General features: G+C 45.2%; 1 protein-coding gene and 1 long non-coding RNA gene across 3 annotated transcripts in view; one reads left to right on the top strand and one right to left on the bottom strand.

The window, feature by feature from the left end:
* FST (follistatin) overlaps nucleotides 1-1361 on the bottom strand; it is an 18913-nt gene extending 17552 nt beyond the window's left edge. The window contains exon 1 of one of the 2 annotated variants that reach the window (XM_053408373.1): nucleotides 1094-1361. In XM_053408373.1, coding sequence (XP_053264348.1) covers nucleotides 1094-1175 — 82 coding nt within the window. In that variant the 5' untranslated portion in view covers nucleotides 1176-1361. The remainder of the gene's footprint in view (nucleotides 1-1093) is intronic. The other variant, XM_053408372.1, reaches the window with a different exon arrangement.
* On the top strand, nucleotides 577-14702 carry LOC128423332 (uncharacterized). Its single transcript, XR_008332725.1, has 2 exons — nucleotides 577-838; nucleotides 14339-14702. It is a non-coding gene; the product is annotated as an uncharacterized LOC128423332 (long non-coding RNA).

Raw genomic sequence — 14702 nt, 5'->3', positions numbered from 1 at the left:
CCAAATCTATCCGCCTCAAAACTTCAAAAGAGTAATGGTAATAATAATTATCGTATTTTAGCTGCTGTCAGTCTAAGGTTGTAATATAGCACCAAGGGAGGCATAATCATTAACAAAGGAAACAGAAATAAATGCCCCAAGTCTAAACTGTAGAAGTACCCTAATAACCCCTCAATCTACATCTAATCAATACTGGAGTGGAGATGGGGCGAAACGCTTTTACATACGTGGTTACATTGTGGGTTGCTTTTTTATATAAAAAAAATCACCCTAAGATATCCTTTGCCAAAGTTCACAGGATGGCATAAAACTGGAGGGAAGCAGGGGCACATAAAACAATTATCCAAACTTGAAAAAACTCTTTTCCTCTAGGAGTGTGAGCTATAATAATGAGTTCCTTTCGGAGTCCATATTCCCATCCTCGTCGCGCCAAGATGATTTTAGCAAATAAAACAGCAACCTTACCAAAAAGCTGCAACAACAAAAACAAAACTGCACGGCCTCTCCCTCCCTCCCTTCCTCTCTCTCAGGCGCGCGCGGGAGCACACACAGATTCACACATGTTCCAAACCAGACCTCCGTGGTGGTCGAACTCAGAAAAGTTCTGAGCTGGTGCAGCGGCTCATTTAAGCTGCAGCGCGTTAGGGATGCAAGATAAAAGCTATTGAGACAGGGGCTAGAGCTAATGATGATGAAGGCAATCAAGATTTTAATGATGATTGCGCCTAGCTTCTCTGCCCGATGCACCCGGCCAAACGCGGGTCGCCCTGTCACCTCTGCGCCATTTGTGCAAAGGAGCCCGCGCAGAGCGATCCTAAGCACGTTTCCACCCAAAAAAGTAAGTCCCAGTGCGAGTTGAACGGACTTGTTTATTTATGTCCGAGACGGCAGCCGTAGACATGCAAAATGCCAGACATGTCTGCTCAGAGGCATGCCCCGTTGAGTTCCACAGTCAGCTCATCTGACGGGAGAGTCTCTGGAGAAAAGCGTGGGGGAAGAAGGTAGAAAGGGTAGACAGACAGACTCTCTCTAGGCAGGCGGATGACAGAATAGGCACATCTGCACATTAAAAAGGCGTAAAAGCGCATCTTACCCTGTGCTGTTTGATCTTCCATGAAGTGGCAGAAAAACAGCAGGAGAAAAACCATGCCCGGGAAGATTCTCTGGTTTAACATCCTTAGTTATTTCCCTCCAGCGGAAAGAGAAGACGCAACCTCTCAAGTAGCAGGAGGAAGACGAGGGAAACGAAAGAGCACGCCAGACAGACAAGCCTGCTTATTGAATGAACGTCAGGCTCTGAATGCTGCCTCTCTTTAAATCTATGGGGTCTTAGCTCTGCGGTGGGCGGTCTCCTAATGTGTGTGTGCGCGCGAGAGTGTCTGTGTGTGTTCGGAGGTGGGGGGGGGGAAGAGTGTTGGAGATTTTAAAAAGTTGAGTGCGAATCAGTGTGAAACCCTTTCCAATGATCCGACCCCCCCCTTTTTTTAGGTGCGCGCGCGGGCACACACAGACACGCGCGCCCATCTAGTCTTTACGCTCCGCAAGCCAGGCACTCCACTCGCCACACTGGCGGGTAGACCGACCCTACCTACCCAAAGGGACTCGCCTCACCTTTCTTACCGTCTGCGGTAGCAGGAAGGAAGGAGCGTTCGTTGTTGTGGTGGTTTGTGTGCGTGTGTCTGAAGCCAACAGCAACAGTTTCTAGCAGCCTTAAAATAAAAGGGGGGGAAGCTTATAAGGGCACCCCCTGACTCCGCTAATAAACCAGGGCGCAGGGAAAAGAACGGGGAGAGAGGCGCTTTAGACAGGAGACCCTACTTCTTAGGGAGTCTGTTTCGAAAGCCCATTTCGCTGGTTTGCAGCGCCTGCTTTTCCCACCCTAGTTCCCTAGCCCCTTCCCAACCCAACCTGGCCGGGGGGGGGGGGTGATATGCGAGTTGCAAAACATCGATTGCGTTTGGAACGGAAGAGAATTGTGTGCAGAGATATATGCTTGTAAGGAGGTGCAGCTGAGCTAGACGGCGACTGAGCAGCCACGAAGTTTTCCTCCCGAGAGGAAAAAGACGAAGCCTTGGCGTTGTCCTCGTTGTCTGTCTCTCCTGCGCCCCTCTCCCTGGAAGTGTTTGGACGGGGAGGGGGGGAAAGAGTATTGCACGGTCTCCCCACCCCTCCCGCCGTCTCCCCACCACCAGCCCCGCGCCCCAGATGTTGTGGCTACTCATAAATCTCTAACCCTCACACCTCCAAACAGTAGTTAAGTGTCTGGCGCGCACATATTTCGCCCTCTCTGGGACTCGTCAAAAACAAATCAAAGTTTAATGCCCGGTTCAATACCCAAGTGTGAGTCTTTTCACTTGGGGGCGTCTGGAGTATTTGGAGTTGCAATGGAAGGTGGTGGCGGCGGTGGAGAGGAGGAAGGAGAAGAAAAAGAAGAAGGAGAAGGGACTGGCGATGGGGAGGCGACGTAGGCGGTCCCTCTTCCCGAAGAATAAAATAATAAGCCATCCTCCTCTACGACGGGGGAGGCGCAGAGACGGGACGGACGCGATTGCAACAGGCCTAATGAACTTTTGCAGCGTTGCTAGTCTATTAAGCGCTGTCTGGCATTCTTCTCGGCTTCTTTCAAGAAGAGTTGGCGGACTCATTTATAATAACATTTTTTGGCACCGCTGAATGAAACTGAGTAGGCGATATTTCCTTTTATACCAAACGATTACTTAACGGGAAAAAAATGGGGAGTGTTGATTCAAAAATCCGCCTCTTTAAAAACAACAATAAAAAAAGCCCACCTCCTCCGAGCCTCGTCCAGTACCCGGCCCTTACCAAGAGGGCAACAGACAGCAAAAAATGCAGGCAAACATTCTTGCTTACTGCCAAGTCACTGGGATTTGTACCGAAGTCCGGCCGATCCTACTTCAGACTCCCCCCTTTATCCCCCCCCGTCTGCCCCTTCTTCCCCCCTCCATCCCCAAGTCTCTCTCTCTCTCTGCCCCCCCACCAACCCCCCTTCCTACAACTGCAAATAACTCAGTGATAACAGATTTTTTTCCACCAACTGCAGGAGATAGTGCTAATCTTTTAATAAAAGATCCCATTACAATGGGATCTGTCTGGACAGACTATAATAGATCTAGAAATACAGCCGTGCTAATATTAGAAGACAGTTGTTTGGGTGCCTCAGACTGGGCCACGGTCCCGCCTTTGAAAAATGGGCATGAATCACAATACCACGCCGAGGCATATCCCCCCCTCCCCCCGTCACACCCATTCACAACCAGACTGGTAAATGACTGACCTCTTCCTTGCAATTTATATATATACATATTTGGGTGGTGCTGGTGGTGGTGGTGGTGGGGAGTATAGTCATTATAATCTTTATTGCCGAGCTCCGGGGCATTTTGATAATTTCAGAAGCTTCTTTGCATCCTCCGCCGCGCGCCCCCTCCCCGTCTCACCCCGTTCCCCAAATCAGTTCAGCCGCGCTCTCCCTTTCCCCCCTTTCTCAATAGCACGCCTGATGAGCGCCCTCTTATGGCAGATGCCGTTATGCACGGACAGGAAGGAATAAAACAAGCCAGGCTTCTGCAGGAACCGTCGTTAAAAATGCGGGATTCCTGTCGAAAACAGGTAGCGGCAGAGTCTAGGATGGATCCCGGTGTTCCCGCACGGTTTTGACAAAGCCGGATATTTTATTTATTTATTCTGGCTTCCCTTAAAAACACACGCGCACGTAGCGGGTGGTGTTTTCCCAGACACTGACTCTTTTGAAACTTTGCTCGTTTCCTTATGAATCAGGCTTGTAAATATTGCCGCTGAAACGTCCTGCCTCTCCGATTGAGCCTTACGCCATCCCCCAAGGGAAGTCAACCTGGGGCCCTCCAGAGCTGAGGCTGGTGGGAATTGTAGTCTAGAACAGCTGGAGGGCGCCTGGTTGGCGATCTCTGCCTTATGTTCTAAGGAAATAAAGTGGTACCTCGGGTTACAGACGCTTCAGGTTACAGACTCCGCTAACCCAGAAATAGAACCTCGGGTTAAGAACTTTGCTTCAGGATGAGAACAGAAATTGTGAGGAGGCAGCACGCCGGCTGCAGGAGGCCCCATTAGCTAAAGTGGTACCTCAGGTTAAGAACAGTTTCAGGTTAAGAACGGACCTCCAGAACGAATTAAGTTCTTAACCCGAGGTACCACTGTAATAAGCCATTGAGAAAGTCGGATAAGCTCGCTGGCTTTCTACCCTCTGCTCAAAGTCACAACGGATGTAGATGCAAAAGGGTCTCTTGTGACCTGAGGCTGATTACAGACCTCACTGCACCCCCTTTTGTTCTGCATATTTGGCTCAGAGCACTGCACACACAGCACCCCAATAATGTACTGCAAGATCTGGGCAAAGTGAGCTGGTATTGATATCCAGATGTTGTGGGTGGGATATCCAGTGCCATGTTGACTTAAGGCCACTTTCTGACTTAAGTCAAATTTGTGGCCAAGGAAATATTTGAACTGGGAAGTAGTCATACAGTTACTATACCAGTCAGTGTTTTTTTTTCTGGGGGTACTCAATGGTAAAAATTAAAGGACCCCTGGACTGTTAAGTCCAGTTAAAGGTGACTATGGGGTTGCAGCACTCATCTTGCTTTCAGGTCAAGGGAGCCGGCGTTTGTCCACAGACAGCTTTCTGGGTCATGTGGCCAGGATGACTAAACCACTTCTGGCACAACGGGACACCATGACGGAAACCAGAGTGCACGGAAATGCTGTTTACCTTCCCATCACAGTGGTACCTATTAATCTACTTGCACTGGTGTGCTTTCAAACTGCTAGGTTGGCAGGAGCTGGGACAAAGCAACAGGAGCTCACTCCATTGCGGGGATTCGAACCACTGACCTTCTGATAGACAAGCCCAAGAGGCTCAGTGGTTCAGACCACAGTGCCACCCGTGTCCCTACCACTACTCAATGGTACGCTACTGCCTCTTTTCTAGAAGAAAAGCACTGGTTTAAAATGTGGCACTTACCATAACAACTTCATGGTGAGTACTGGCACCTTTTCCCTCCCTAGAAGAAAGCACTGTGTTTGATCCTAACAGACCCTCATCTTGCATAACCCTGTAGAACTCTATCTATGACACCCTTTGCAAATATGGTGCCCTCCCATAAACCCCAGACACCACAACATCTGGAAGGCACCTGGTTCCCAAGATGAGAGGGTGTTGGATGGAAGTGATGGGAATACAGTTAACTTTTACTTGTGTATTTCCTGTTGGTGCTAAGTATGAAATGAAATGCATTTGGGGGCCCAGGATCTCAGCTTTAATTCCATGTTGGATACTGGATAGATGATAGATAGATGATACCTGAAAGCCATTGCAATTTGTGTACAAACATATATAAACTCGAAAGATTTTATATGCCATTTCATATGCCATATTAAATGAAAAATTAGGCAGACTAAAACTCTGCATCATCATGGCCCTAATTTAAATGTCATCTGTTGGAAATTTTGTGGTTTTTGGTGTCACCAGCTTATCTTGGTCTGCAAGGAGAAAAGTAATGTAATTAGAATACAAGACATACGGTAATTGGTGGCAAACATAGTCAGGGACAGAACAGCAGAAAACTAGGCCAACAGGATGGAGTAACAAAAAAATTAAAATTAAAATTTACCTGCCTTCATTCTTTACAGCATTCTGGCAATTCGAGAAAAGATCACTCCCTCTCCCCAGTTCACACATGTAGCAAAGCACTTGGTTACATCAGGTCAAGGACTGAGCCAGTGTGTGGGATCAGTGTGGATAAAACGGAGGGTTGTTTGCTCTGGAGAATGGTTCACGTTCTCTCACTGAAGCTTCACCTTGATCATGCTTCACCTCGGCTTCATATTGATCCACTGGGCAAAATGTTTATCCCAATTCTAGAAAGTATTTGCTATTACAGGGGCAGCTTTAACAGCCCATATTCCTGGAAGCAAACCTCATAACAGGTCATAACGGTCCCATATGCGCCTCAGATGTGCATCATCGGCAGATCAATATGATTGCCCTGGTATGGAGACTTGAATCACACCTGTTTTCTGACATCGCGTAGAGACAGCTGCAGTTTCCTTTATTGTTTTGGCTTCTTCAAATGCTAGACATTTGGTTTTGCTCGCACCTCAATGTCGGGGAGCAGCATTGTTGGACCTGAAATCTTCCTTTCATATATCAGCATATTTTGACTGCCCTGCCTCCCTCCTCTTGCTTCGTCAACAACAAAATGTAACTTACAGTAAAGGCAACAATGATGCCCACTCTGTAAAGGAATTGTCTCACGGGACACAAGAATGCTGCTATTCTCAAGCTTTGCATTTTCTCATTAAAAAGCTAGCTTGTTTCAGAAGCCTATACATTTTAATATGTCTGGCTGCATTCTGAGGAAAATAACAATGAGGGGGAACCCGACCCTGTCTCATGGGAAAATGGTTCTTTGAGACAACTTGTGAGGAACCATATTCAGTATGCCTTTGTAAGGAATGTTATTTTTATTGTCATTTTAATCAGTTTTCATTTTAGTAAACATTGGGAATTTTCTCCAGCGCATGTTCCAAGGCTTATCTTGCCCTCCAGAAGAATGACCATCACTGTCAGATGGTTCAATTTTTCTTGATAATTGTTCTTGTTTCTCTGTTGTTACACTCAGGTACAGTGGTACTTTGGGTTACAGACGCTTCAGGTTACAGACTCCGCTAACCCAGAAATAGTACCTCGGGTTAAGAGCTTTGCTTCAGGATGAGAACAGAAATCGCATGGCGGTGGCACGGCAGCAGCGGGAGGCCCCATTAGCTAAAGTGGTGCTTCAGGTTAAGAACAGTTTCAGGTTAAGAATGGACCTCTGGAACGAATTAAGTTCTTAACCCGAGGTACCACTGTACTTTGCTTCCCCAAAACATTTAACAGATAGGAACAGTATGTGTGCATGAGGTACTATTTCTGTCTGTTGAATGTTTTGGTGAAGCAAAGCACCCGAGCATGTGGTAAATAGAAAATCTTTCCTACTAGAGATTAAACACAGTCTAGGCACAGATTTGGAAAATGTTATGGCTTCTCTAGCATGAGACCAGTTGTTTTTTTTTGGGGGGGGGCGGTTAACACTGAGCTAGCATTTTCAACATGGTTAGTCCCATTTTATAAATGACAATGGAAACAAAGAGATTTTATGCTCATATCTGAGATACTTTCCGCAAGCAAACTCTTCTCAGTTTTGTGGGGATCTTTGAGAAATTGTCCTTTGAAGGGCCCCCTCCTAAGTTAGTGGATTCCTGGCCACTGGCTCAGTTCGAAGTGGTGGCCGGTCGCTCTGAGTCTCCCTTTAAAATTCCCCACAGTGCATTGGAGCAATGCTACAACAGGGGCATTCTGAGAAATTTAAAATGGCAGTTCACAGACCCAGAATACACTGTAGCCGGGACTGGCAGGGCAGGAATATCATCTTGTAAGTACTTGGGAGTAGGAGAAAAATAGCAGCTAAGAATAGAAACCCACTATCTTTGGCCAATCGCTTTAGGTCTTTTTCTTAAATCAGCTACCTTAGAATGTTCCAGAAAGGCTGCCATTTTTTTTAGGGTGTCACACTTCCCAGGCCACAAGCCCTGCACTGGCCTTGCTCCACACCCCATATCCTCCAACATCCCAGTGATCCAGATAGGGACACTCATAGAATCGTAGAGTTGGAAAGTGTCCTGAGGTCATCTAGTCCAACCCCCTGCAATACAGGAATCTCAGCTAAAACATCCATGAAGCAACTCAGTTTTTTCTTTGGTCCCAAGCTCTCATGGGAGCTAGTTGAATCATGCCCCAGTGCCGGACCAAAAAATGGGACATTCTGGGATCCAGTCAGAAGCCGGGATGGCCTCATCCCAGTATACCTGAAGGAGCGTCTCCACCCCCATCGTTCTGCCTGGACACTGAGGTCCAGCGCCAAGGGCCTTCTGGTGGTTCCCTCACTGTGAGAAGCCAAGATACAGGGAACCAGGCAGAGGGCCTTCTTGGTAGTGGCGCCCTGTGGCGCCCTCCCATCAGATGTCGAAGAGATAAACAACTACCTGACATTTAGAAGACATCTGAAGCCAGCCCTGTTCAGGGCAATTTTTAATGTGTGACATTTTAATGTATTTTTAATCTTTGTTGGAAACCACCCAGAGTGGCTGGGGAGACCCAGCCAGATGGGCGGGGTACAAATAAATTATTATTATTATTATTATTATTATTATTATTATTATTATTATTATTATTATTTAATTCCAGATGTCCCGCTCAAATCGGGATGGTTGAGCGGTTTGACATCCTCGGTGAGAGGATGTGAATATGTTCTTGAACTCTATTAATGACTCTTGTTTGGAGTATAGAGAGAGAGGTGTGTGCATGTGTGTATAGAAATTAGCCTGCATTTGTATCCATTGCCATTGCTCCGCCCACCTTTGCATTTGGCGCTTCCCACCACTGCCATGTGACCTCTGGAAGTTTGCCTAGAAGTGAATATGGGACAATGAACTGGGAAAGGTTCTTCCCTCCTCCTCCGTAGACACTCTGGCACATTCTCAGCACATTCAGCTCACGTGCAGAGTTCCCAAGGCAGCCCTATCTGCCAGCAGAAGGGTATGCTCTCCAGATGGTCAGGGTGGTCCATATTGTGCAAAGCTCCAAGTGTAATGGCTGCCATTTGGAGCATCCAGGCAAAAGCCAAGCACATGTTTAAAGCTCTACCTTTGAAATCAGTGGGACTTCAAGGTGCCTTCAGTGGGATTTTGAGTTTGGCTGCATCACGCCCTCTTGCACCAATAAATCAGAAATGGAAAAGAGCGATGGAAAGAACTTCCTTAATTTTAACACATAGTACTGTGTTTTTCTGTGTTTAACACACCCCTGTGTAGAAGAAAACCCCTATTTACCAAATTAAGGAAATGGGGGTAGATTGCCCAGAGTTTTTGAGCTTTTTTTGGGGGGGGGGATTGCCTGCCTGACCGCCACTGCCAATCGCACAACTCGCCAAAGCCACCAATCGTCTTCCCGCTCGCCGCCAGCCGCCGCCAATCGCCAACCCAATTGCTGCAGCAGCAGCCAATTGCCAGCAGGCCTTGCCGCAGCTGCTAATCACCCGCCCAATGGCCATAGCAGCAGCCAATCGCCAGCAGGCCTTGCCGCAGACACCAATCACCTGAACAATCACCGCTGACAATCTTCTGCTCGCGGTTGCCACCAATTGCCCGTCCCCCCTCTGCACTATCCATGTATAAGATAACCCCCAATTTTAAATATTTTTAAATAATAAAAAAATCATCTTATACACAGAAAAATACTGTACTTTAGTGACAAATATTTGCATTGGTTTTAGAACCAGTTCAAGTAGCCAAATTCTGTGGTCATAAAACTATTGAAACCCTATTGAAAAATTGTTTGTGAGATTGTCTAGTGCAAATTAGAACTATTTGGGTAGTTTACATTATTTATTTACTTCTATTAGTTAATAATCATCATTATTATTCATTCATCACTTCTTCTTTTTACAAAGAATCTCAAAGCGACCTACAAAGATTATGAAAGAAAAATGGTCATACACATAAACATAGACATGACCTTATTGTTGTTTTCTTTTCCTGGTTTTTATGCATACAAATTCAGGCTGGCCAGCACTCTGTCCTCCACTCTCAGGTGTTCATCAAGCAAACCATCATAAGAAACTTCACTGCACTGTCTCCATAAAAATCTGAATCATTTTGCAGCGGCTTTATTAGACCAGTTGTCTCTTTTGCGTATTTGGTTCATCACGAGCCAAGGGAAGGACCGGGACGGGGTGTTGTGTCTGTGCGGGCTGTCTGTGACCTTAAATACAAGAAGCCTCTTGTAAAGCGTTAAGGACTGTGGTGACTGTGTGTGGTTAGACAAATGCTTTGTGTGGATATAGTTAAAAGGGCATGCGAGCAGGTGGCATTCCCAAACGCCTCCAAATAAATCTGCACATGCTGTATAAGGTCAAACTTACCCGTGCTTGGGGTTTATTGGTAGCTGAAATAGTAATAACAGACCCTTGTGTCCCTACTTGAGGTCATAGATTTCGGCACACATTGTTAACAGTGGGACAGTGGAGAAAACATAAGGGCAGGTTGGAATCTCATAGGGCTGTTTGGTGCACTGTTGTCAAGGGAAGCTATCACAAAATGGGCGGGGAGGGGGGCCAGGAAGGGAAGAGAAGAGAAGAAAGCAAAATAAAACATTAAAAACCCTTTGAATATGACATTTATTTATGCAGATAGCACTTTTATTTTGCCATTTAAGCAAAAAAAGTCTCTCAGAGTAGCTCACCTGTTCCGTAGTAGAACAGCTCCTGCCTTCAGGCTTACAGCCTAAAAGACAGGACACAGAAGGAAAAAGGGAAATGGAGGGAGAAGGAAAAAGAGAAAAAGCAACCTCAGTGCCACTTCTTAAAGATATAGTTCTAACAAAGTCCAGCTGTGATGCAAACAGTTCAGGTAGCCTGATGGAATGACTGTTACTAGGCAACAGTTGAGGGAGGGCAAATGGCGGCTCCTCCCTCAGTCAGGGTCCCTGCTTCTCTTCCTTTTCTCTGCTCTGCACCCTGATTTTAAGCTGCAAGTGAGAAAAGGCTCCACTAGAAGGGCCCACCCTAAACACAACAAATGAAAACGGTGCCCATTTTTCATTTTTAAACATACAGAACCACAGTAGCAACCACATTGGACTTCTTCACCCATTAACGCTTTTCAGATATACATCTAAAAATGTAAAAAATAAATCAATGTCCACCCACCTGTACTTTCTGGGAACACCCCCCCCCCCAAATCTGGTTGGCCACTATGAGAACATGATACTGAACTGGATGGGCCATTGGACTCATCCAGCAGCCCTTTCCTTATATATTTTTTGTTCCTACAAGCTATTCCAACTGAACAGCTCTCTGCCATGGGTGTCTATTTTGTATGGTTTTGACATTAATCTGCTCTTATTGCCTGTGTTTATTGCACAACTCCCATCACCCCAGACTATTGGACTGATGAGAGCTGGAGTCCAAGAACATCTAGAAGATACTACATTGGTTTTCCTTGGTGGAGGCAATGCAGAATGAGATTAATATGATGCAGTATAAGACAGTTTCCTTTGAGGGTCTCTGGCAGAAGGTTTTCCCAGTCTACTGGAGGTGTCAGGGATTTTTTTGCATTCAAAGCCATGTGCTTCAACACTGAGCTATGCCCATTCCCAATCATGCTTTGCAGTGTATTAATTTCCCTAACTTTATGGCTTAAGTCTGCACTTAATTAAAAAACAACAACCACAAACCCATTGAACCATAAAACATTTTAGTGTCAGCTGGTTTTGGTGGCTGGAAAGCAATCAATGCCAACATGCATTTGCAGACTATTTCTATGAATGCCATACCAAATCACATGACATTTTATGCAGAAAACAAATGGAAATCATGAAGTTGTAATGTGACACACACACACACACACACACACACACACACACCACACATGCACATGTTCCATAAACAACATAGCTAGAAAGTGGCTTGTGCTTTACTTAATGTGTGAAACCCTTTGCCTTTTCAAGTGCTTAGGGTTGTAGATTAAGTAGTTTATGGAATACATCTTAATCTGTTTACATGGATATCTTAACACAGATCATTGAAGGTTCTGATGATTTACAACAGCAGTTGATGTAGCAGCACTTTTATATAGATTCTATCCAAACTGAGTTTCATTTGTGTGTTCCACTGGACAGAATGATGGGATTTACAGAAGGTAGGGAGAAAAGAAACAAGCTGTCTCTCTTTGAAGCAGCAATTGTAGAGCCATGCTATGCACATTTGAACAGAAGCAAGTCTCACTGTGCCCTCTGGGTTTACTCACAGGTAGGGATGGGGGAGAAATTCAATTTAGTTTGTCTTTAAAGGTGAACCTACCCAATTCACACTTTTTGAAACAACACACAAACACACAACCATCCTTTGAAATCAGCATGTCTCTGAATTTTGCAACGCACTTCTCCAGCCAAATAGTGTGTAGAAAAATGCACATACTAGGGTAAAGGGTGCATGTATTTGTTTGCATGCGGCGGTGAAAGTAACATACAAAAATCCATTATATTAGGTGAAATTAGTTAGCAAAAATGTGCATATTAGATAAAATTCTGTATATTAGGAGAAATCCACCCAGACATGCTGATGAACTTTCAGGAGGATTTAAAAAAATACCTTGCAAACTGATGTGGGAATGTGGAGAACTGAACTTGAGATAGGAAAAATGAGAAACTGAAGTTGACAGATATTCTCATTGCAGCAGCTAGCAAAATATGTATAGACCTGCAGCCTAAAATTCATCGTGGGTGGGTTTCTGGGGTCCAGGATAGGATGAAGATCATTGTCAAAGGTTGCAAGAAGCATGCACAGATTTCTGACCAAGAGAAGCCGTTAGCCCCATTTCTACCTGCTGGGTGTGGTGTTTCTTTCTCTCTGTGCAATAAAATTATTGTCTGCAGAGAGAGACAGGGAGGGAGGAGTAAGAAGAGTTAAATGTAAACAAAGCCCAGAAGAGAACAATGCAAACAAGCAGCAGACTGGCACCTCCAGGGAACCTTAGCTCCTTCTCCCTGTTGGAACTATTAAAGACATTCTAAGTCTCACCAATGGTTAATTCACACCCTAGCGTCTCTCTTTTAAAAATTAGACACCACCCAGGCCATTTCCAACATGCACACCATTATTTCTCACTCGGTTTCTAAAAGCAATTTCCCTTTCCTGCAATCCTGCATAGTGTTTGCGTTTTTCTTATCCTTCAAAACTCATTCTGAGAAGCTGACCAGCACTCAGTAAGCCTCATTAAAAAGCAAGAAGCCAAAACAACATATGGAAAAACAACACACCCGCACACCCCTTTATCTTGGGCCCTCCATGACCTCCTCCAGGTCTTGTGTCTGGCTAGAATGTGTCCTTGACCTGTGACAATATCTCTTGCTTGTCTGGATGGGCAGATGGACTTGCAGAACCTCTGACTGTAGAGTCCGGACAAATAGTCACATCTGTTGCTCCACCCCTGGCATGTGGCCCTTGGAAGGTGGTCCATTCAGGAAGGTGGCCTTTAGGTTACAAAAGGTTTCCCCACCCTGATCATCAAGTGAGGGAAGTGGCAATCCCTCCTGAAGACTTCAGGAAAAAAAATATCTTCTTCAGTTCCATGGTTTTCCAGAAAGCTTTTGTTTCACCTCCACCCACCCCTCCAAAAACCAGAAAAGACATTCATGAAATTTCCAGCACAGCTCTAGTTTGTGCACTTCTTAGTTCATTGGTAGCATTCACACTCCACTACACAGAAATAGCTCCAAGTCTTTATTCCCCTCTTCCTCCTTCTGTTCTTTTCATCCTTGCTCTTTATACCTGAAGTCCCCCACACTTGGGTACGTAATGCTAGGCTTTGCCACTTGTGGTTATCCTATAAAGACTGATAGCCACATTCCCTTCTAGGGGCCATATACTAGTGATGGCTGGCCAGAGGCAAAAGTACAGTAAGCATAGCATTAAATGTAGACTTCACCTTTGCACAGTAGGCTAGTTTCTTCACTCTTTCTCCCATTTAGGCAAGCAAGAAGCATCATCAGAGTTCAATGGCACTTTCAAGCTAGAGAAAGCCACTCAAGGGACAATGAGGGGTGTGGCTTGGGTGTGTGTGGTCTTGGGAAAGTTCTGAGGGCCATACAGAGAGACCTGGAAGGTCACATTTGTCCTGCAGGCCTTGAGTTCTTCATGTTTGCTGTACACAGTGACTGAAATGAAGGCTGGCTGTACCTAAGCTTTCAATGAAATGGAGACGTGTTTTTTGTTTTTGTGTATGAGAACTGATATTTACTGACACAGTAAAGTGATGGCCAGGATGAAAACTCAACCCCAAATCAGTCTATAGTAAAACTCTCATTTTAACTTAACTTCAGGTTTGTCAGAACAGACCCTCAGTTACTGCATTTTGTGCCGCATAAGGAAGAAAGTGGAGTAGACTGAATGGTATAATCATTAGAAGGATGGTGAACAAATGAAGCGGAAAGAGGATGGGTGCTTGTGTGGTTTTCTTTTTAATGGATGCGTGTCCATGCATGCATTCAAGAGAGAAAGAGAGACAAAGAGAATAAATGGAAGGGAAATGCCACAAATATAATAATTATTATTGTCATTTATTAATTTATATACCACTTGTATGCCAAAGTGGTCCAAACACTCCGCCCAGAGGAATACAACTCTTGACCTTGAAACACTTGCCCACTTCTGATACGATGGATCCTCACCATTTTCTTTTCTTACATTAGGATGCAAAGAAAATTCGGCTCCATTAGATACGGCTATAAAGGAGAACTGAGTTTCAAAAGTTTGCCGCGTGGATGCACCACCCTCCGTTTCCCTATATTTCCACCCTTGTCTGGTGAGATGAAGACCTAAGCTGGAAAGCTAAATCCTGACTTTCTCTTTCCCCCTTTTTTGGACCTCTGCCTCAAGCATAGGCAGTCATGCTTTCTGTGGTGACTGCTAAAGGATGACTTTCTTATGACCCTGTCTAAGCTGATGCTCTTGGGTTCTTGAATGTAAATAATCTAATAGACTTTAGCCAACAGTTCCCAAAGGAGATGCAGCTGTAGTGCTATTACTTGTGGAATAACAACCAAACCAAAGCTA

This window comes from Podarcis raffonei, chromosome 11 (genome assembly GCF_027172205.1).
Source record: "Podarcis raffonei isolate rPodRaf1 chromosome 11, rPodRaf1.pri, whole genome shotgun sequence".
In the NCBI taxonomy this organism is placed as follows: Eukaryota; Metazoa; Chordata; class Lepidosauria; order Squamata; family Lacertidae; genus Podarcis; species Podarcis raffonei.
This window is presented reverse-complemented; position numbering and strand designations above follow the sequence as displayed.